General features: G+C 40.6%; 1 protein-coding gene across 11 annotated transcripts in view; it reads left to right on the top strand.

The window, feature by feature from the left end:
• Positions 1 to 13,492, top strand: part of LOC110560675 (cytochrome P450 2J4-like) — a 42,048-nt gene extending 28,556 nt beyond the window's left edge. For 3 of the 11 annotated variants that reach the window (XM_060365908.1, XM_060365902.1, XM_060365910.1), the window contains 2 exons: positions 99 to 190; positions 7,759 to 9,720. In XM_060365908.1, coding sequence (XP_060221891.1) covers positions 99 to 190; positions 7,759 to 7,866 — 200 coding nt within the window. In that variant the 3' untranslated portion in view covers positions 7,867 to 9,720. The other 8 variants (XR_009585157.1, XM_060365906.1, XM_060365905.1 and 5 more) reach the window with 8 other exon arrangements.
• Positions 13,493 to 22,775: the final 9,283 nt, after the last annotated feature.

The raw sequence follows: 22,775 nt of genomic DNA, 5'->3' as shown, positions 1-22,775 counted from the left end.
TTCTCTGGACCTAACACTGCTCCTCACCCCTCCTATCTTCTCAAGCTCTCCCTTTCCTCTGATAGAAATTTTGGCTTCCACTGTTTTGCTTTCCACAGCATTCGAAACAGAGATCATGAAATCTGAATACACCACCATCTTTTCAAAGTCTTTAAATATTCAGCTTATTTTTGGTGATGATCCTTCGAAGGTAAATATCTCAGGTTTGTAATGTGATGGGAAGAGGCATGGGAAAGTGCCTACCTACTCACTACAGTGGGAATATCAAACAGTAATTGTAACTGTCATTTGCATACATGGATTGGGTTCTGTCCTATACAAGATCTCCTTGAACAAATAAGTCATTTGTCTTTTATGATTTTAAGCATGCTTTTAAAAATCTAGTTAGCCATATTTGTGCTCTGTAACCTGATATTTAGGCAAAGGAATGAAATGATGACCCTCTTTCTTGTATTTTCCCTCCAGCCAATTATGAACAAATACTTGTAGTCTTACAATTGTTGAACCAGTAACAAACTGTCCTACTCTATTACAGGTACTGGCTTCTATGCATTATGCATATATTTACAAGTAATTTTGTAGACTCTTAGTCCCATAAATGTATACTGAGCATATATTATGTCAAACACACACACGAGAGCAAGAGAGCAGTGTGGTAGAAGATGAGGCAGAGCTGCCCCTTAGAGCACATGTCCCACTGCAGCCTTTCAAGTTGGGATCAGTGAGCAATGCACAGACGTGAAAACAGACTTGGTGAATGTGCTGTAACTAGAGCTCAGTGTCCACCAGACTTTCTCACACTGTAGCTTGTGCGTTTCCTAACACTGTCATCAGACGGTGGCTAAATGCTTCACAGAAACCACACTAAGAAATTCTGGGCTTCCCTGGCTTGAACTAATTTTGTTCTCTTGGCCTTTGCCTGTGCTCCCAGGTCACCTTTGTTGACTTTTCACAATTCACCTTAATAGGTAAGCTGACAGAATACAGAACATCTGTCCAGTCTTCCTGTTCACAAAAAAAAAAAAAAAAAAAATTAAAAGATTTGAATTACAGCTAAAATCTCAGCAATGGATTTTGTTTATTCTAATTATTCTTAGTTATTGATTCAGATACTGAAAGTCTAGAAATATGACTCTTTTTACATTCCATATAAGTGATTTTTGTGTTGTTTCCTAATGCTGCAGTGAAAGAAATGTTAGTATTTTACAATGGCTTTCAAAGGAAGATGATTCTCTAGGCCAAGTGAAGCCTGCAGAGATCTATTCTTTTCATATTGCTAAATCTTTTCCCCATAGTGGCTTCATGTCTCATTTTACTTAAAATGCCTATTCATATCAACTATAACATAAAAAATGCTGGACAGAAAGACTCACTAGTCTTTACTACTGACAATTATATTACTCCCTATTAGATGGTTCATTAGCAGACAACTTACCTCAGACAATCACCAAGGTAATGGAGTTGTTAGCAACCTAATAGGAAAGAAAGATTAGTATCTACTTAATCTTACAAGTATACTCCACTTAAGCGGAGAGCTCTTCCTTATTCAAGACCATGTACCTAAACAATTGGTGGATAGAAAACATCAGGCTTAAGTTTTCATTCCTATTTTGCTTCTTTCTCTATTACATATACATGATACCTGACCTCCAAGTAAGAGGGCCTTACACTTTGATTTCATGAGATCATGTCCTATGTGTTAGTTAGAATCTTGCTGCATAAAAAGTGTTCAAAATTATATTGTTTAATTTTTTAAAAACATATTACCTACAGAGGTTTCCAGGTCATATCAGTGGCCTAGCTAATCTTGGTTAACCTAACATACTTTATATCCTGGCCATTCAAGTGGTGTTGCTAATGATCCCTCAAGACAGAGTGAAAGCACACAGGCCTGGTAATAGCTACACTTGGAATTGTCACTAGAACCACACTTAGGTTCATGCTTTAGTCCATGATGATCAGATAGGATACAAGGGATTATTTCAATATTCTTGTATCTGTTGAGGCTTGCTTTGTGACCAACTATATGGTCTATTTTGGAGAAGGTTCCATGAGGTGCTGAGAAGAAGGTAAAGTCTTTTGTGTTTGGGTGAAAGGTTCTGCAATTGTCTGTTAGGTCCATTTGATTCATGACCTCTCTTAGAGATATTGTTTCTTTGTTTAATTTCTGTTTTGTTGACCTATCCTTTGTTGAGAGCAGAGTGTTGAAGTTCCCCACTATTAATGAGTGGGGATCTATGTGTGGTTTAAGTTTTATTAACTTTTTTTTCAAATGTGTGTGCCCTTGTATTTGGGTCATAGATGTTCAGGATTGTGATTTCCTGGTAGAATTTTCCCTTGATGAGTATGAAGTGTCCTTCTCCATGTCTTTTTATTAATCTTGGTTGAAAGTCTGTTTGACCACCATGGACTAAAGCTGTACCTCAACAACAACAGAAATAGCAAAAAGCCTACACACACATGGAAACTGAAAAACTCACTACTCAATGACAGCTGGATCAAGGAAGAAATAAAAGAAATTTAGAAGTCTTCCAGAATTCAATGAAAATGAAGACACAACATACCCAAACTTATGGGACACAATGAAAGCAGTGCTAAGAGGAAAGTTTATATCACTAAGTGCTTTAAGGAGAAATTCAAAACATCTCATGCAAGCAACTTAATGGCTCACCTAAAAGCCTTAGGGAAAAAAAAGCAGACACACCAAAAAGGAGTAGTTGGCTGGAAATAGTCAAACTCAGGGCTGAAATCAATAAATTAGAAACAAATAAAACAATTCAAAGAATCACTGAAACCAAGAACTGATTCATTGAGAAAATCAACAAGATAGACAAACCCTTAGCCAAACTAACTAAAAGGCAGAAAGACACACAGGGTATATACTCACTCATAAGTGGATATTGGACATATAATATAGGATAAAAATACTAAAATCTGTACACCTAAAGGCCACAGAAGAAGACAATGCAGCCACTCCTGATGAGACCTAATTGACTAGGATCAGAAGAAGACCTCCTTCAAAAGAAGACCTCCCCTATCAGTGGACTTGGGGAGGGGCATGCATGCAAAGGGAGGAGGAAGGTAGGGATTGGGACAGGAGGAGGTAGGGAACCACAGGGGGGATACAAAGTGAATAAAGTGTAATTAATAAAGAATTTTTTAAAAAAAAGCTAATCAAGAAGGAGGACTCTGGGTAAGATGCTCAATCTTCATTCAGAAAAGCAAATGGACATGGACATCAGAAGAGGGGGGAAAACAGGGAACAGGACAGGAGCCTACAAGAGAGGGCCTCTGAAAGTCTCTACCCTGAGGAGTGTCAAAGCAAATGCTGACACTCATAGCCAAACTTTGGGCAGAGTACAGGGAATTTTATGAAAGAAGAGGGAGATAGAAAGACCTGGAGGGGACAGGAGCTCCACAAGGAGAGCAACAGACCAAAAAATCTGGACACAGAGGTGTTTTCTGAGACTGGTACACCAACCAAGAACTACGAATGGAGATAACCTAGAACCCCTGCACAGATGTAACCCATAGCAGCTTGGTCTTCAAGTGGGTTCCCTAGTAATGGGACAAGGGACTGTCTCTGACATAAACTAATTGGCCTGCTCTTTGATCACCTCCCCCTCAGGGAAGTACAGCCTTACCAGGCCACAGAGGAAGGCAATGCAGCCACTCCTGATGAGGCCTGATAGACCAGGATCAGATGGAGAGGGTAGAGGACTTCCCCTATCAGTGGACTGGGGAAGGGGCATGGGTGGAGATGAGGGAAGGAGGGTGGGATTGGGTGTAGAAGAGGGAGGGATCTACAGGTAGGCTACAAAGGGAATAAACTGTAATTAATAAAATTAAAAACAAAATATTTTAATTAAAAAAAAGACCAGCCCTAGATCTGGAGGACAGTAAGTCCTACAGTCTTTGGAATATTTGTGAAGTCCCAGTGCAAATACCAAATTACCAAATACCGGGGTAAGAGCAGTCAGCTGTTTTGCTCTAGCATTTCTTCTTGACAGAGGTGAATGGAATTCAGTTACTTGGAGATGCCCAATGGGGACCAGAAGGGGCAAACCTGAAAACCTGTTGGGTTAACAAAACAGAAGTCTGGATTTTATATACAGTCGTATCTTTGCATGTAGCTGCTTTCCTTTACCATTTCTAGAACTTTCTAAAGACAACTTCCCTGGAGCTGTTACATTAAATAGCTTCTCTTCACTTGAAAAAGATAAAATAGTATTATTATTCCTATGTTATCACAGAAGATAGACAACAAAGTCATATGTTCACATGTTGTCCTGATTTATGCCTTCCTGTAATAGAGTCAAAAATTAACAGATAGCTTCATAGCTATTGATATAACTATATTAGGATGAGTAATATATAAAATAGGAATTTTTTTAAAATTTACAAGTGGTGTCATAGAACATAAAAGCAGGGATGGTGAAGACCATTGTTGATAGCCTGTATCAGCCCTCTTAATTTACTCAGTAGGTCATTTTTCTGTTATGGGGGAAAGGGAAGAGGTCCCAGTAGCCTTTAGCCCAGGCTGTGTTTGTTAGCTTACCCTCCTTCATACAATATCTGAGATGAACAACTTCTTCTTTTTGTCTTTTTTAATTTTAATCTTTTAATTTACTAATTACAGTTTATTTACTTTGTATCCCATCTGTATCCCCCCTCCCAGCCTACTCTCCTTCCCTCTTCTTCTCAACTTCTTAAGAGTAATTTTTTGTTTGGCTCATAGTTTCAGTGGTCTTAGTTTGTGGTCAGCTGGCCATGGGTCCTGCACTTGCATCCATCAAATGACAAAGAGCATTTGTTAAATGTGTATGGCTGAAGACCATGGTCACATCTTGGTTGCCAGAAAGCAAGGACAGGATGCTACCAGATTGTGGATATTCCATTAAGGTCATGGCTCTAAAAACCTACCTTAGACGCACACCTACTTGATTACCTACCACATATTCAACTACACATATTCAACTAAACTACACATATTCAATTCACATAGGCTAGGTGAACATTGTGGTGTTATTGGAGTTCCCAGTTGAATGACTGCATTCTCCATAGAAAGACCAGATATGAGCGGTGAAAGTGCATGTTTGAAGAGATGTGCCCTCTACCGATACAATAAGAGACACATTAGTGAAGGGTACAGCTTGTGCTCTCTCAGGGTTTGGGGCTGGGAGCTTAAAGTGTACGTTTTACCTTACCAGTTATTCCAGAATTACTTATTCCTTGAAATCCTCTGTCTTAGTTTGTATCCATTGCTCTGTTAAAAAACCATAGCCAAAAAGTAACCTGAAGAAGAAAGGGTTTATTTAGCTTGTAATTCCAGTTTACAGTCCATCACTGAAGGAAAGCAAGCTGGGAACTCAAAACAGGAACTGGAGACGGAAACTAACACACAAACCACTGAGGCACTAGGTTCACTGGCTAGTTCCCATGACTTACTCAGCCTGCTTTCTTATAACACCCAGGACCATTTGCTTAAGAGTGACACTTTCCACCATGACTTGTGCCATTAGTGGAGAGAAATGAGAAAAGAGGCAGGGTACAAAATGATAAAACAGAAAAAAAAATTCTTCTCTAGCATGAGCTCTAACACCAACATTGGTCAGGATGGTCAAGGAACAGACGCTGTCAACAACATGTGTGAATATTACTCTTTTTATTTACACAGTCATCGGTGTATAATGACAAAATGTCCTTCAGCTAGTTGGAGAGTAAGAGGAGTGGGTTTCCAGTGCTCCCCAGTCCAAAAAACATTCCTGCAATCCTTGAGATAAGAGGAACGTATAGTGCAGCCTGTACCTGAAAGCCTAAAAGTCTCCTGCAGAGTTGGAGAGATCCCAGGTTCACAGACTAAAGAAGGCGGAGTGGGTGGGTCTTGAGCAAACACAGCAACACAATCACAGGCTCGGGAAGAGGCAGCCTTGCCAGGTGACAAGTGCTGCCCAAAAGGATGCTACCATGCGTGCTCAGGACGGGTCTTTCTTCTCACTTCAACGAGCTGCAGGACAATCATTTCTGAAAGGACTTAAAAGATAGACCTCAGTTTCCTAGCCATCACTCTCTGGTAATTAAGCATTCAAATATAGGAGCCTATGAGGGCCATTCTTACCTAAACCACCTGGTAAGCAAGATTACCCATCACACAGGCCAAGCGTCTTCAACGTGTTCCATGCTGAACAAGTTTCCACCTGCCCACCCATGCACAGGAAGAAACAGACTATTTCATGTAATTGTCAAATAAGGAAGGCTTAGCATCACGACAGTCATAGAGAAGGTTGTAGACAGGTTACACCATCAACTCTGGGTGCTAACTCTGCATATCATGGTATGTGGATTCTTACAGGAAAATCCTTATTTTTTAATGAGCTGCAAGCCATGTTATTTATGACAGGTTAACAGGAGGAGCATGAGAATAACAGAGATAACTGGAATACAATAGTGAAAAACACAGCTATAAAGGAAGATGCTGGCATCATCCTAAGACATTTACATTTACCGTGCACCTCTTCAGGTCTGCTTTCATTTTATTGTCCCAACGACGTGTACTAGTCAGACAATGTAGTGGAAACATACATCCATCAGAATTGCAGAATGTTTAATTTCACTGAAAACCAATGCAGCTTCTTATACATTAGCCTGCAGAGACTGGTGCATGCTATCATTCTTGCTACTATAATCATGTTGGAAATCCCATGTAGAAAATATGTTCAAATATTAATAAATAGCTTTGTCTGAATGCACATCTGGGCATTTTTGCTGTTCTTTTCACAAATGTCTTTTTCTTGACTTTTTAAAATCTTTCTTCAGCCAAGAAAAGCATTATTTTGAAAGAAAGAAAAGACTTGTCGGCAGAGTGAACATCTCACTTGGTAAAGTACTTGCCTTGGGAGCATAGAACATAATTTGAACTCACATCAAAAACTTGGAGCATGAGGGCATGTGTTTATAATCTTAGCACATGAAGGGAGAGCCTCTTGGGCCTCAGTTGTCAGACTGACTTGACAAGTTCTGAAGAGTTAGGGCCCTACCTGTAAATGGTGGGGGACATGGCACTCAGGGATCAACACCCATGGCTGTCCTCTGGCATCCACACACATGTACACACATGTGTGCACTTGATGAGCACACGTATGCACAAACACGTCCTCACACAGAAAGGCTTAAAGATGGGCTAGAGATTGGATGCAGTGGTGCAGTGCCATGGGGACACTTGATGAGGACGGTCACAGAGGAAAGGAACAGTGGGGTGATGGGGTTGCCCTGGCTCATCAGAGATCACCCAGGTGAACCCAGATATTCAATAGAGAGACTGACAAGAAGATGGACACAACAATAAATATAGACACAAATACATGTATGCAAACACTTGGATGAATACTCAGTGGGCATGTGTGTATGGTATGAGGTGTCCTGGAGCAATGGCTCCCAGACTTGTGAGAACGCCTCCTGTCCAGGTCTTACTTCTGCATATCAATATTCAATGCAAGGAAACAGGATACCTAGGGCAATGACAATTTTCCATGCTGACAAAATGAAAACACACATCTGAGATATACTGTTGTGCCAAATGTCGGTAATGCCGGATTGAATGGGGCTCTAATGGCCAAATCACAAAGTTGCTGGCAATAATCAGCTGGTCACAAGTTCCAGGGTCAGCTCAGCAGTTGCAGTAGGAAACTGGGGACACCAGCCCTAAGATGCACCAAAGTCAGCTGAGGAAGTGACTCATCTTCTGTTTTTGTCCCACAGGAAAGAGAGCCTGCCTGGGAGAACAACTGGCCAGGTCTGAGCTGTTCATTTTCTTCACTGCTCTTATGCAAAAATTCACCTTCAAGCCCCCAGTCAATGAGAAGCTGAGTACGAACTTCAGAATGGGCCTTACCCTTTCCCCAGTCAGTCACTGCATCTGTGCTGTCCCTAGACAGTGATGCTGGAGAAGGAAAGAAAAGGGAGAGAAGAAACGACATGCACTTTAAAGCCACTGATGCCTACACACACGGGAGGAAACAGGATGAAGACAGCTGAGGAAAGATAGGAGGAATTAGAGTAAGGAAATCAAATCAAATTCCTGCTTGCTGGACCCCCAAGTTGGCCCTGGTTATGTCATTTATGAACTCATTAGAATCGCTAAAGTGAGTAACTATTATTTCCATTTTAACCTGCATTAAAAATCCTATTTAACTTATAATTCACATGGCAAAAGGTGTGCCTTCAAGTCTCTTCAGCCCTCCTTTTGTAAACATGCAGTTACTTCTGGCCTGTAGAAATGGTTCATTTGGAAATGGTACAAAGAGAGCAATTGTGATGCTGTTGATCTAGTTGTATACACGACTCTCATCTTAAATGGAATAAGAGGTAGTTTATTCTGGATCCATTTTGAGTGATCATGGCCCAGCAATACGGGTTCAGGTTACCACAAATTCCATGTTCCAACACTAAAGCAGTTTTATAGTTTTACAGAACAAAAAGTTATGGATCAAGGCAAGTTTAAAATACATTGGTGGGTACATCAGAGAAGTATGTACAGGAAGATGGGGGAAGTTTCTGTATAGACCTCAGGTGCCTTGGACCTGTAACATTCCAACCTTTCTTGAAAGTACTGAACTTCTAATGGGTCAACCAGTCTTTGCAGATACAGCTTCTTTTTTAAATATATATATATATATATATAAAATAAAAAATATATATTTATATATACTTTATTTATTTTTTATTATTAGTTACATTTTATTAACTCTGTATCCCAGCTGTATCCCGTTCCCTCATTCCCTCCCAAACCCTCCCTTCCTCATCTCCTCCCTGCCCCTTTCCAAGTCCACTGATTGGGGAGGACTTCCTCCCCTTTCATCTGACCCTGTTTTATCGGGTATCTTCAAAACTAGCTGCAAATTCCTCCTCTGTGGCCTAGCAGGACTGCTCCTCCCTTCCAAGGTGGGGAGGTCAAAGAGCCTACTATTGAGTTCCTGTCAGAAATAGTCCCTGTTCCCCTTACTATGGGAAACCAGTTGGTTACTGAGCTACCACGGTTTCATCCGAGCAAAGGTTCTAGGTTATATCCATACATGGTCCTTGGTGAAGTGTCAGTCTCAGAAAAGACCCCTGTGTCCAGATATATTTGGTCTTCATATTCAAATATTGGTCCAAATATTCATATATTTCGAGCTCATATTCTTTCCACTTCATACAAACTCCCCCTTCCTTCATATGATTCCCTGCACTCTGCCGAAGGTTTGGTTATGAGTCTTAGTATCTGCTTTGATATACTGCTAGGTAGAGTCTTTCAGGGGTCCTCTGCGGTAGGCTCCTGTCCTGTTACTTGTTTTCTCCTACTTCCAATGCACATTCCATTTGTCTTTCTAAGTGAGGATTGATCATCTTACCACGGGTCCTCTTTCTTGTTTATCTTCTTTAGGTGTATAGATTTCATTGTGTTTATCATATCTTTTAGGACTATATGAGTGAGTATATACCATGTGTGTCTTTCTCCTTCTGGAATACCTCACTCAGAGTGATCTTTTCTAATTCCCACTATTTGCCTGCAAATTTCATGATTTCCTCATTTTTGATTGGTGAGTAGTATTCCATTGTGTAAAAATACCACAATTTCTGTATCCATTCCTCCATTGATGGACATCTGGGTTGTTTCCAGGTTCTGGCTATTACAAATAAAGCTGCTACAAACATGGTTGAGCAAATGTCCTTGTTGTGTACTTGAGCAAATTTTGGGTATATGCCTAGCTGGATCTTGAGGAACCACTATTCCTAATTGTCTGAGAAAGCGCCAGATTGACTTCCAAAGTGGTTGTACCAGTTTACATTCCTACCAGCAATGGAGGAGGATTCCCCTTTCTCCACAACCTCTCCAGCATGTGTTGTCACTTGAGTTATTCATCTTAGCCATTCTGATGGGTGTAATTTGAAATCTCAGGGTGGTTTTGATTTGCATCTCCCTGATGGCTAAGGATGTTGAACATCTCTTTAAGTGTTTCTCTGCCATTCTAAATTCCTCTACAGAGAATTCTCTGTTTAGCTCCATACCCCATTTTTTAATTGGATTACTTGATTTATTGCTTTTTAACTTCTTTAGTTCTTTATATATGCTGGATATCAGTCCTCTGTCTGATATAGGGTTGGTGAAGATTCCTTCCCAGTCTGTAGGCTGTCATTTTATTTACAGAAGCTTTTCAGTTTCATTAGGTCTCATTTATTGATTGCTGCTCTTAGAGCCTGTGCTGTTGGTGTTCAGGAAAGAGATTTTGTTCACAATGCACATACTAGGCCAATGACAGGTCAATATGGCTACCACCATCCCACTGCTGGTATCCAGGTGATGAAAGTACACCCTTTCCTTGGTCTGGTTTGTCCAATATGTTCTTTGACCTAATTTTCCTGATATGATTTTAATATGCCATGAGCCCCCTTAGTGCCAATTCACCTCAACAAATTCACAGTGTGACATTCTTTTTACATACAAAATGTTTGGGTAGTGACAGATGGATGGTATTGTTCGTGTGCACCATCAAAGTCATCCTTCACCTTCAAAATAGAGTTTAAACCCTTGTGAATGAAATGAACAACAAACACCAAAAGGAAAAAAAAATTGCTTTACATGATATGGAGTATGAGATCAGTGCACAACCTAATCGCAATCCACTAAATATAATAAATATAAAAATATTGGAGCCTCCCTTTCCCTGCACTTTGTAACTTAGTCCTCCACTAGTTTGCTTTTTATTGCTGTGATAAACACCATGACCAAAAGAAACTTGTAAAGGGTTTATTTCAGCTGACAGTGGTAGTCCATCACGAAAGGAAACTACAGACGGGCACTCAAACAGAAGCCTCAGAGAAACACTACTGACTGACTTGCTCAGCCTGATTTCTAATACAGCTCAGAACCACCTGCTCAGGGGTGGTACACCCTGCACCCTGATGGACTGGGTCCTTCCACATCAATCACTGTAATCAAGAAAATGTCCACAGGCTTATCTACAGACAAACTTGATGGGGGCATTATCTCAACTGAGGCTTCTTTTTCCCAGACGCCCCTAGGTTGTGTTTGACAAACAAACAAACAAAAAACCCTAATCAACAGAGTTGCCATGAGACAAATTTGAGAAAACTAATGCAAGGAATGACTGTGTATATTTTTTGTTTGCTCCTTTCCAGGGAAGAATGTAGTAACAGGTTTTTGTTTTTGTTTTTTTTTTAACCCAGTTATGTTATGTGAATTTTATTTTTTTTTTAAATCCCAGGTGTGGCATATGGGCTGCTTCAGTTTGTCCACAGCCATTAACCATGATTGTCTTGTGCTCTAGCAGGGATGTGATTTATGCCAGCTGCAGACAGTTTAATTCTGACATCGTGTGAGAAGGTATAAATGCCAGCACCTCAAGAGGGTCTGTGGTGGCTGGTGCATCCTGCTGCTGCATTTGCAATTGCTGGTTTGCTGGACCGCTGAATGTCCTGACTATGAAGATTAGACTTGCCTTAAGGAACTACATCCCTAAACAGGAGGAAGTAGACTAAAGAGATATATGCTGCCCCTTTCCCCCTTTCTTTCTCTTTTACCTAGTGTTGGGGGAGGGAATTGAAAGGGAACTCCAATAAATAGAACCCCAATAAAATAATCAAAAAATTAAAAAAATATATATTGGGACCTCAACTTGACGCCAGAAAGCCATGGGACCTAGAAAAAAGTGTCATGTAACTTCAATGAACCAGAATCTTCTTCGGAAGAAAATTACTGTGAATCCTAATAGAAATTTCCACCTATAAAATGCCTCCTTTTTTCTAAGTTCATTGGATATCCTATAAAGAATAAGTCTCTTTTTTCCATTCAAGAATTATACAAACATCGTTTGAATGCAATCTATTAGCATCATTCCTCACTTATTATGGACACTGTTGTACTTCTCTTCTGCTCTATCCCTTGGGCACAAACATATCTCAAGATGTGAATCTTCTCAACATTACTCTCCTACAGACATAGACCTACCGTGCTTCAGTGAACATTTAAAATAAGATAATACCTTCAAGGTCTTGGAATTAAGAAGGTAACATGTCTGGCTGAATACAAATTGGTTTCTTGAATGAGACAGAGCTCTAGACCTGAGGTAAAGCTAGCCTAGTAACTACGTAACAAAGATGGCTTCCTGAGACCAGGAACTGGGAAGTCAGGGCAAGGTACTCCAGAGGTCTTTTCCTGGTATACAGCCTTTGTCCCTGTGAGTTCATCCAAGACTGAAGGATCAATTTAGGAGCTGAGCACCAAAACAAAAGGTGGGAAATATCATAATGGCATGCTCATAGACTCTCACAGCTTTCTCACACAATCAAGAATAGTGCAGTGTCTTCTAGAGAGAAGAACTTACCCACCACTCCAAGACAAGACTTTCACAGACTTCTTGCGACATGCGGCTTTGATTCATTGTGTGCCCCTAAACCTTGTCATTCCAGAGATGCTGCAAACACATGAAAGTCTCTCACCTGGTGAAAGGATTCATGCCCCTAGTCTACACCTATTCTACTCTTCACACGGACTAGGAGAAGAAATGGTGCCTCTTGACATTTAAGGCACTTACCTGACGCTTAGCCCACAAGAACCCTCCCTGACTCATATAATCACTAGAAGCTTGCTGACCACCCAATTTGACCAGATACATGAGGGTCAAATTCTCTCCAGAGGTATGTTTTTTGTTTGTTTGTTTGTTTGTTTGTTTTAGGGTGGTGAGTTCTGCACAGGCTAGCTAAGATTAACCACACAAAATGCAGGAAGACCCATCAAAGTTTCAAGTTATTAAAGTCATTATCACTAATGAGGGATGACAAAATATAAGGAGGAATTTAGTTCTCTCTCAATAAGAGAGATTACTCCACAGGCTTCTCCTTTTGCTCATGAGGGAAGGATGGATGAGGGGAACTATTCAGAGGGTGCTATGGACTGAAAGACAAAGTGTTATTGAACTTGTGGGTCACTCCCTGTGCTCCGAGTCTGGCCTGAACATTCTTCCTAAACAAGCCAACAAAACAAGCTAAATTAAAGGTGGGGAACAAAAAAAAGGGATATTTACTTCATGTGACCATAACGAAGAGATCCAGAAACTCTCCTAAGTCATCTTCAGAGTCTTTTAGTGAGATTAAAGTTTCACTGGCGAGCCAAGGACATGTGCACATAGGCTGTTTCAGTCAGTCTGGTCCTGCCCATCACTGACACAGCACTTTAGTCTCGTCCTCTTAAACGATCTGACAGGTTTTTAGAATTGCGTAAAATCTGTATCCAACAGACAAGTTTCTCCTCTGGCTAGGAACTTTTTCCTTTTCCCATCATGAGAGACATGGGTGTCTTTTCAGATTATCTTCATTTCTGTCGGGTCTATTATAAAAGAAGATAGGGAAGATGTTCCAATATATGTTCCTTTGGTCACACAGAGGAGTAACAAGACACCCCTAGACGGTATGAACTTGAACCAAACCTTAAAAGAATAAATGCTGTTTTCCTGCACTGGAGCCTGACCTAGTATCAGACTGGGAGTTAAACAGTGCCCTCTAGCGGAAAACATCAGTCACAGTATTATCTTTCTGTAGCACTCATTAAGGTTTCAGATTATGTGCTTCCATTTGGAGACAGGCAGACTGTGGGCATAGGCTTTCAAAAGAGGGTCCTCAGCACCAAGCTAGTCAGGGATTTTTTCTCAAATTATACCCGTGTCAAACAAATACTTCCATTAGTTTTTCTCCTCCTTTACCGTGAGTGTCAACTACCACACACTCTTTACTCTATAATCTTTAAAAACAATCTTCAGAAGGGAGCATCGCTCCTGCTCCAGTCGCCTGTCACTGGCTGTGCGGGCCGGGAGGCAGCTCCAAGGGGAAGAGGGGGGATGAGTGGGGCCCGGGTGTGGGCAGGCAAGGGGGAGGGAACCGGAAGGGCGTGGGGACTGTGGCCTCCATGTCCCCTGCTGTCACTGGGCGGGCGTTCCCACAGCTTCCTTTCTGTGACTTGCTGTAGCCCCTGCTCGCAGGAACTTGTTTTCTGGCCCCACTTTGCCCTCTCCGTGTCTTCTGAAATCTAACCCTCCCAGGGTGATGCTATTGGGAAGGAAGAAACCTTATTCTGCTTTGAGATCTGGCTCCGAGGTGCTCTGCCTCACAGATACAAACAGAAAAACAGAAATAAAAGCCTAAACTCCAACAAGCATGGGATCATCTTGAACTAGGGAAAAAAAGAAAGAGAGAGAGGAGGAGGAGGAGAAGTAGAACAACAAGACCAAAAAACAAAACAAAACAAGCAAAGAAAACCTGATTAAAAGCCCAGATGCTGCCCCCTGCCGCGAACAGCTCAGGAAGTGCAGGCCACAGTTGTGCTTGCTGCAGAAATGCTTTCTGAACGGACTGTAGCCACGGGAGAGGATGGGAGAATGTACAGCTGAATGGAGCAGAGCCCCGGTCGAAAAGAGGAAGGCTGGAAGAGGGCCCACGGAGAGCAGCACTAGGGCCCCTGGGACCCCTTCACTGTGACCTTCGAGAGGAGCCACTAACAGAGCTGCCCTTCTCCTGTACCCTGATGGCCAGAACATTTATCACCAGCTCTGTGGGACAACAGGTGGAGGGTACAGTGGAACCAGTAGTGATGGTTGAGGTCCATTCTCACTGGCTGGAGTCTACGCCGTACCAGTTTCTTAGTATCTACACGTCACACTGTGTGCCGATTATAGTCTCTTCAGAGAGAGAGAAACTGAAAGGGGCCACGTTAGTATATCAAGGGCTCTGAGAAGCTCTGCAGCTGATTGCTTAGGGACTATTAATTCAATATCTCCTCAATTAAAAAAAAAAAGTCAGGTGTTCCTTCAAAATCAAGTGTTCTATCTCTAAACATACTCTTAAAGTAAAAACTGTGTCTCTTGTCAACTCCTCTTCCCAATGCATAATCAGGCAAGATTCATCTGGACAAACCTGTGTTGGCTGCAGAAGAACAAATGAATAAGGAATGGCTATTAATGGAGCTAAGGAAATTGTGTGATAAATTGTAATTGGTCTGTGGACTTGCGACCCTCGGACTTTTCCATTTTCGGTGGCAATTTTATCAGATGATCAGCCTTGTAGACAGCTCAGTGTAAGATGCAGTTCCCCTGTGCTCTGTGATTAAGCCCAATAAACACATTGATTTGACAAGTTGAGCATTGCTAGAGCAGTACTCTGTCCTTTGATTGATGCCCTGTCTGAAGTGAATAGGCCTTTGTCTACATCTGCTCAGGATAGTTAGTGTAATATCTTAGTGATTTGTGCTTCAATAAAAAAAAAAAATGGAAATGGTGTTATCTTTATTACATGCTGATCAAGATTCCTCTGGGTGAATGCCCAGGAATGGGATAGCAAAATTACATGGACGTTCTATTTTTAGGTGTTTTTTTTTTTTTTTTATCTCCTATACTTATGTCCAAATAGAGTGGATTAGTTGTTTACATTCATTATCACTAAAAATACTTGAAGTTTCTATAACTTCTGGTGGCAAGAATAAAGATCATCTAAAGAAACAACTGTTTCCACCATTAGATTGGCTATTAAACTATTGCAAGAATTGTTCCCAAGGACAATTGGCGTTTCCCTAGGAAAGTCATGCTGGGAAAAGAAAAAGGATGAAGACTGGTGGGGCCAGAAGGGGAACTTACATGCTGACACCTTCTCAGATACCTTGTAGGAGCCTGGAGCTTTTCACCAGGAGAGACTGGGACCCAGACAATTATACTTAATGATAGTGGGTATTAAACCTTGACCAGGCCTGCGTAGCACTTCTTGTCTTCCATTTAAACTCTCCACCTGAGGTTAGGACCAAAGGTGGACTTGGATAATCACTGGACCTCTTTACTCCTCTTCTCAGCGTGGTTACATTGCATACATCTCCTCTTTCTACATGTCTGATTAATTGTCCTATTGAGGATAGGTGACTAAGTCTAGATTTGTAAGGCTGCCAGAGCCTGAGGCTCCAGTGCTGAGAAATTCAGTAACAGTTTTTTTACCAGCAGAGGTTACTCTTGGTTTAGAGATGATAGACATTCTGACTTGGGTGAGATGGCATCTCAACAGAGTTGTCATTTGTATTCCCTGATACTAAACATGTTGAACTTTTTCATGTAGTTATGAAGCATTTGTATTTCTTCTTCTGAGACACATCTGTTCAGTTTTTGCCCAATTTATTGGGTTGTTTATTTGTTAGTACTTCTATAGTCTGGTCATCAATTGCTGACTAAATGAATGGCAGACAAAGACTTTTTTTTCTTATTCTATAGGCTGGCCCTTCACTGGTTTCTTATCTCTTTTGTTGTACATGCCACCAGCATGTATAACAGTAACAAATATATTCAAAATAGGCCTCTCTCTCTGGCTATCCGACAATTGAAACCATGAGCCCCATGACATTAGAATTACCCCCAGGAATCTCCTGCTACATAAGACAATTCTGACATTTGCCAGGTGAGAAATTTACCTCCTGGAGTAGGCTCTTGTCTCCTGGAGAGAGATTTACAACTTGTCAGTTGAACTTACTGAGAGACTTGGATCTGAGACAATGATGGATGGGACTACATCTTAGGTAGATGCTTACTTTGCCATATCTCTTGACTTATATCTAAACTTTAGTGTCATTTCAGGACATCAATAATAGCCATGGGGGAGGAATAAGCTAGATCTATTTGTTCTTCTTTTAGTTGTGACCACATTAATTAAGTTTCTTATTTTCTATTTGTGTCATTAATTGGCTGGTTTAGCTGGCTTATCCAGAAGGGGTGCCTAGCCCTAGCATATTGGAGTACATACTATCATTTTTCTGTAGCAGTATGGATTTACTTCTGGGTCCTCTGTTCTATTCTATGTCCTACGTATGTATTTTTGTGCCAATACCTTGACTATTTTGTTACACCAGCTCACTAGTACAATTGTACTATGATCCTTCAGCAAGTGTTCTTCTGTTGGATACTGGTTTGCCTTACTGGAGCCTTTTGTGCTTCCATAGGATTTTGTAATTCTTTCTATATCCATATGAATAGCATTGTGATTTTCAAGAAAATCCCATACGTTGATTTTGGTAATATAATCAATTTCAAATTACGAATTATTCTAGTTCGTGAACATGAAGAGATCTTTTCTATTGTCTAGTTTCTTTAATTTTTTTTCTTCCTTGCTTTGATGCACTGCTATTCAAAGGGACAAGTTTTTTTTCTGATGTTATTATGGCTAGAATTATTTACTTAAGATTAACACCAGCCTTCCAATATTGAAGCAGTTGCCTTTTGGGTACAAGCAACCCCTTAGGCTTTCTCCCTTCACAGGTTGGTGCTTCCTAGGTGGGGTATTGCTCTTGTGCAGTCTTCCCATTGTTTCAATGCAGAGCAACAGGCCTCTCTGTCAGACCACTAACCTTCTTAACTATTGCAGCCTTCCTTTCAGTACAGGCATTGACTTTACCATTAATGTTCTTCTGCTCTCCCAACTAGATTTTGTACTTATTTCTGGCCTACTTCCTCCTTTTCAATGTTGACCTCCATTAGAGTTGTCAGCAATAAACATGCCACAGACTCAATATTGTGCTCTTTTGAATTTTTTTCAGAGTAACCCATGCTTTCAAATTTAGCTTCACACGAGTTCTTATGACAAGGACAGATGGCAGCCATATTCTTTGATAAACTATCACACAAATGGCCTCTAGCCCAGTTGTGGTTACAGACCTTGCTTCCCCTTGAAACCACAGAAATGACATGCGCAACACCCCCACAGTCTATCATACTCAATACTGCTGTCTTCTAAGCTCCTACTAGAATGGCTTATTAAGCTCTGGTACAGTAATGAGTCATTTGGCTAGCTGCAAGATCCAGTATCTTCCATACTTCTCTAAACTGAAATGCATGTCCTGCTTAACAAAAGAACAGTCCAAGTATAAATATTAGTTACTTCCCCTTGCAGTAATAGAACTTCATGACCAAAGGCAACTTAATGATGAAGGAGTTTGTTTCATCTACATGTACAGAGAGACAGTCCAGTATTGCAGGAGAGACCTGGCAGCAGAGACCAGAGCAAGAAAACTGAGAAATCATAGTTCCATCAACATAAAGGAAGCAAAGAGAAATGTAAAACTGAAGTGGGCCAAGGCTATAAACACTCAAAGCCCATTCCCAGAGACACTCCTTTCCCATCAAGCCTCTACCTCATAAAGGTTTCATAACTTCTCCAGTCACAACCATCAGCAGAGACCAGGTGTTTAAATATGTAAGCCTAGGGGGATTTTTCTCATTTAAACCACCACAGACACCGATAGTGTCCAAATATTTTCAACCTGCCATATTGTGATGATATTTCTGTCCTGCATGCTTCTTCATATGCTAGCTGTCTGGGAGCACCCTTGGGGACTCCTGATCTGCATACAGTCTAAGAGTTGAGAGGTGAGGTACCATCGCCAGCTGGAGAGTGGACTCTGCCTTGCTCAATATCCAGGTGTTTATACCATTGTGCAACCCTCCATTCAGGTTTTCTCGGCCACCATTGCTGGTCCAGTTGGTGACACTGATCTATGCCAGACAAATTTAGCCTTCACCCTCAGGTCCATCTATGGAAGTTAATTCCCTGATCCTTTTGAACTGAGGCTCTGATTGGTTAGGAGTTGCTGGTTCTCTGTAAAAATCCTAAATGCTCTTAACCTCCGAGTCACTATTAATCCCCCAAATTACCTTAAAAATACTTGCTTATAAGTGGTCATTTCAATCACTTGTGAGGAAAAATAAGTTTTCTTCAATGCAGTCTCATTGGGTATATAAATCACTCTTAAGAACAGGTTCCATGCCCGGCAGTAGAGACCCAACACAAAATGAGCTCAATGTTGTTTTTCTAGAACTTTTCCTCTTATAATGCTTTTTACTTTGCTTTGTTTTATTGGTCTTTTCCTTGTATATTATTATGGTTTCTGATTTCGTGTGTAGGTTGTTTTAGGGAGTGTGTGTGTTTCTTGTACTTTTTTCTATTTTTTTTAAAACAATTCTGGTTTGTTTGCTTTTTATATTTGTCTCTTTTCTTAAGACAGGAAAAAAGTCATGGAGTCAAGTAGGTGAAGAGGTGGGGAGATTTGGAAGGATATGGGAGAGGAGAAACTATCATCATTTTCAGAAAAATGCAGAAATAAAGTGACTAGAGTGTTGTTCGTTTAGGATCTCTGGGGAGGAGGGTTGTTTTCCCCCATTCTGTTTTAGAAATCCTTCAGAGTTTACAAGACCTAATCTACTGTAATTCTCCCTAGGCATACCAAGATAGGAAAACAACAGTATTTCCTACAGTTACACGAATGACAATCGAGACTTCCTCAGTGTGCGTGTTAAGGAATGTTCCTATAAAGAAATTTCCTCTCTGTATCTTCTGCAAGGCTGTTTAACTGATTAGAACTGTAATAACTGTGGAGAGGTTGAAGTGCTGCAGGCCCAGGGCCAGATACACACTATCTTGAGCTATCTTTAGAAACTTTAATAGTCGTAATCTACCTTTTTATATAACCGAAAGTGAAACCTTTGAAATGTGTTAATTTAACAGACCACAGACTTGCACCAACCGAAAGACTGAGATTGTCATCAGGTAGTAATAGCCTCTAAGCCTCTAGGAGATGTTTCTGAGGTGTTCTTCAATGTATTTGAAGAGCCCCATGATTTATGATTTCCTTCGTTCTGTTATTACTATACCACTTCATGAAATTGTTAACACACTGGCACATGGAATTTAGGGTAAACTGAATCTGTGTTCCTGGGCCTTGGGATACTCATTCTTATGTCCAGAATAAACCACATCCTACTCCTTTGAGGTAAATTTTGTGTTTTATGTCAACAGTTTTGGTACCCAAATGTGGGCCACTTCTAAAAAATAAACCATTTTCCACTGGAAGAGCCAGGTACCAGCATGGATCCCCTGTATCCAAAGAACCAGTATTATCTCTTCAGGTAGATTTTGGTGAATACTTCCTGTGGCTCAGGTCTCCCTTGATTTGGTCAACAGTCAAAGAAATATAACTATTTTAGATTTATACCTCACCTATTATCTATCCCCTGACCTTGCCTCATCATTCTTTACCCCAAGCAGAGAAAAATCCTTTTCTAAAGAGAAGATACCTATGGCCTAGTTTAAGATAAAAACAAGAGGAGGACATCCCGGAAGCTCCATTTGGAAACGCTAGTTTCTCTCTGAGGAGTTCTCTAGGCTGTTGTAGATGACCATGTGCAGCTGTGACTCTGTACCTACTAAGGTTTCTAGGATCTCATGTCAGAATTCACCTTGAAGCATTGTTGGTGATGTTGCCCGATCATCATTCAGCTTATCTTTATCTTTCTTGCCGCACATGGCTTACACGGGACCTTAGGTTCCCACTGAGTGTTGAAAAGTACAACTGCCATCAAATGTAGAAATACTCTAAACTCATCCAAACCCTATTCCTGCATAGATGAAGTAATATGTGACTTTTCTAGGGAGCATCATCGTTAAAGTTATTCTCCCAAATGTCCTAAGCCACTTTCTAGCCTGCAGGAGAGCATCCTGAGACAGAAGGGGCTGCTTGAAAAAGCAGCACATTCTGGATTCGAATCACATTAGGAATAGTTATGTCTCCCTTAAATTATTCAAGTGACTTTCTGCTCCTTCCCTTCCCTCCATGTCTTCTCTGTTTTATGTCAAGATTTTTATCTCTTTTTTAAAATTTCAGTTTATCTATTTTACATCCCAAGGTTGCACCCTCCCTCCTCTCCTCCCAGTTCTCTCTTTTCCTCCTTCCCCCTCCCCCTCTTGCTCTCCCTTCAGAAAAAGGGAGCCCCTCTCCCCTGATCTCAACCCTCCAGATGAGGATAAGATTTTTGTAAAGATAATTGCTTAGAAATGGCACTCTGACAGCTCTCCTATCACCCCCCCCCCCCCCGCCACACACACACACACACAATGTTCTGAGGAAGGAGCTTACTCCTGCAACTTTTAAGGCCAAGATAGGTGAATTTAGATTCAATGCATTTTAATTTCCGGAGAAGCTGAAAGCCCAGCTGTCTTTTGACTTCATACTAGATGAGCGTTAGCATCTTAGCATCTTAGAGACAAAGCCTAAATTCCCTAGATTAACAGTGGATGGAATCAGTTCTGATCTACAGGACACTAGGGAAGTCTAGCGGGAAAAGTAGCCACATAAGCCTTAGTGATGACCAAAAGCCAGGTAAATATGGAACAGATCATCTGTGTGTAGTCCAGGATAAGAGACAGGGGAGACTGCTATGAGGCAAGTAGCTGCTAGCTGGCCTATGATGCCATGTCTATTTATTTTCCCTCCTTTCGTTTAGAAATACACAAGCAAGCATGAGAAATGGAGTTTAGCCCCACTACAAGTAAAAGAGTAAATGTTTTTGACCTAAATTAACATTGAGAGTGGTAGCTTTATCTGTAATGACGTTTAACTCACAGATAGTCAGCTATAAAGATTTAAAAAAAGGATGTTGCCTTAAGTCCACATGATAAACTTGACCTTTTGGATTTTTTGCTCAGCCTTACTCATATCATAAGGAGATAATGATACATAAGCATTCAATGTAGTTCTACTGGGCACAACTAGATTGCACATAATTATGTCTTGTCTGTCTATGATAATTATTTCCACATTTTTTGTCCCACAGGAAAACTAAGTGACAAAACTTGTGACCACTTCAATTTTTTTATTTAGTTGGATTGAATACTAAAATCATAAGATATATATAAGATGCCCAATTAAAATGTACAAGTTTATACTTATAAATGCGTTTGGATTATTTTATTAAATGGCTTGATAAATACATACTGTATATAAACATGGGTAGGCTAAAGTTCTTAAAAACTATTAAAATGGCATGTGCGGGTCTGTTAAGTGTTTCGTTGTTGTTGTTGTTGTTAATTTGGCTAATTGTTTTCCAACAGTCTTTATCTTTACAAGAACACCATCCTTTTCTTTCTATGTTTCTTTGTATTGTATTTTTCCTTCATTTTACTGGATTTTATTAGAGTTCCTTGCACAAGTACTGTGTTTACATCATTTCTTCTGCTACTTTCTTCCTGTTCAACTCTTCCTGTGTCTCCTCTCTCAAATGTATGGCATCTTCTTTGTTATTGTTCCATCTATCAGCCTCATAAGTCCTTGATATTTGCCTCAGTTCTGGTCTAGAAGATTGTCTAAATACCCCTACTGTTAGAGGGATGAACTAGCTTTGAGGACACAATGGCTGCTCTTCCAAAATGCAGCTCTTTCTCCTCACAGATTATTGCCATCATTGAGGTTTAATTTGTTTACTAGTTTGTGGGTACCCCAGTTTCCCTGGTAACATCCCAAAGAGAGTTACCATCTGGTGTGGAGTAATACACTCTAGAGAATTGGCCTAGGGAATACTTTATCGTCCTGTAAAAGTTTCACAATAATATCCTGTAGGGTTACCTTTTCTTGGGGAGACAAACAAATGCCTCTTCATCCCAGCCGGCCACCAACAACAGACAAGACTACAATTCCACCAAAACCCAGCTGTTGAGACCAACTGGGCTTTCTTACAAAGCACAAGTGTGGGCTTCTTACAGTATTATGGGTGGCCCTAAGCAGTTATAGCACCACACTTTCCCACCCCAACAGGCATGGTGACCCCGTGAGAACTGCATCATGCAGTATTTCTTTCAATTAATCTTCTCTTTCCTTTCGTATATAGAGTTAATCTTCTCTCATAGTTACTTGGAGATAGAAATTCTCC

Source organism: Meriones unguiculatus, chromosome 12 (genome assembly GCF_030254825.1).
Source record: "Meriones unguiculatus strain TT.TT164.6M chromosome 12, Bangor_MerUng_6.1, whole genome shotgun sequence".
Classification (NCBI taxonomy): domain Eukaryota; kingdom Metazoa; phylum Chordata; class Mammalia; order Rodentia; family Muridae; genus Meriones; species Meriones unguiculatus.
Note: the sequence above shows the minus strand (reverse complement) of the source record. Positions and strands in the feature narration are given on the sequence as shown.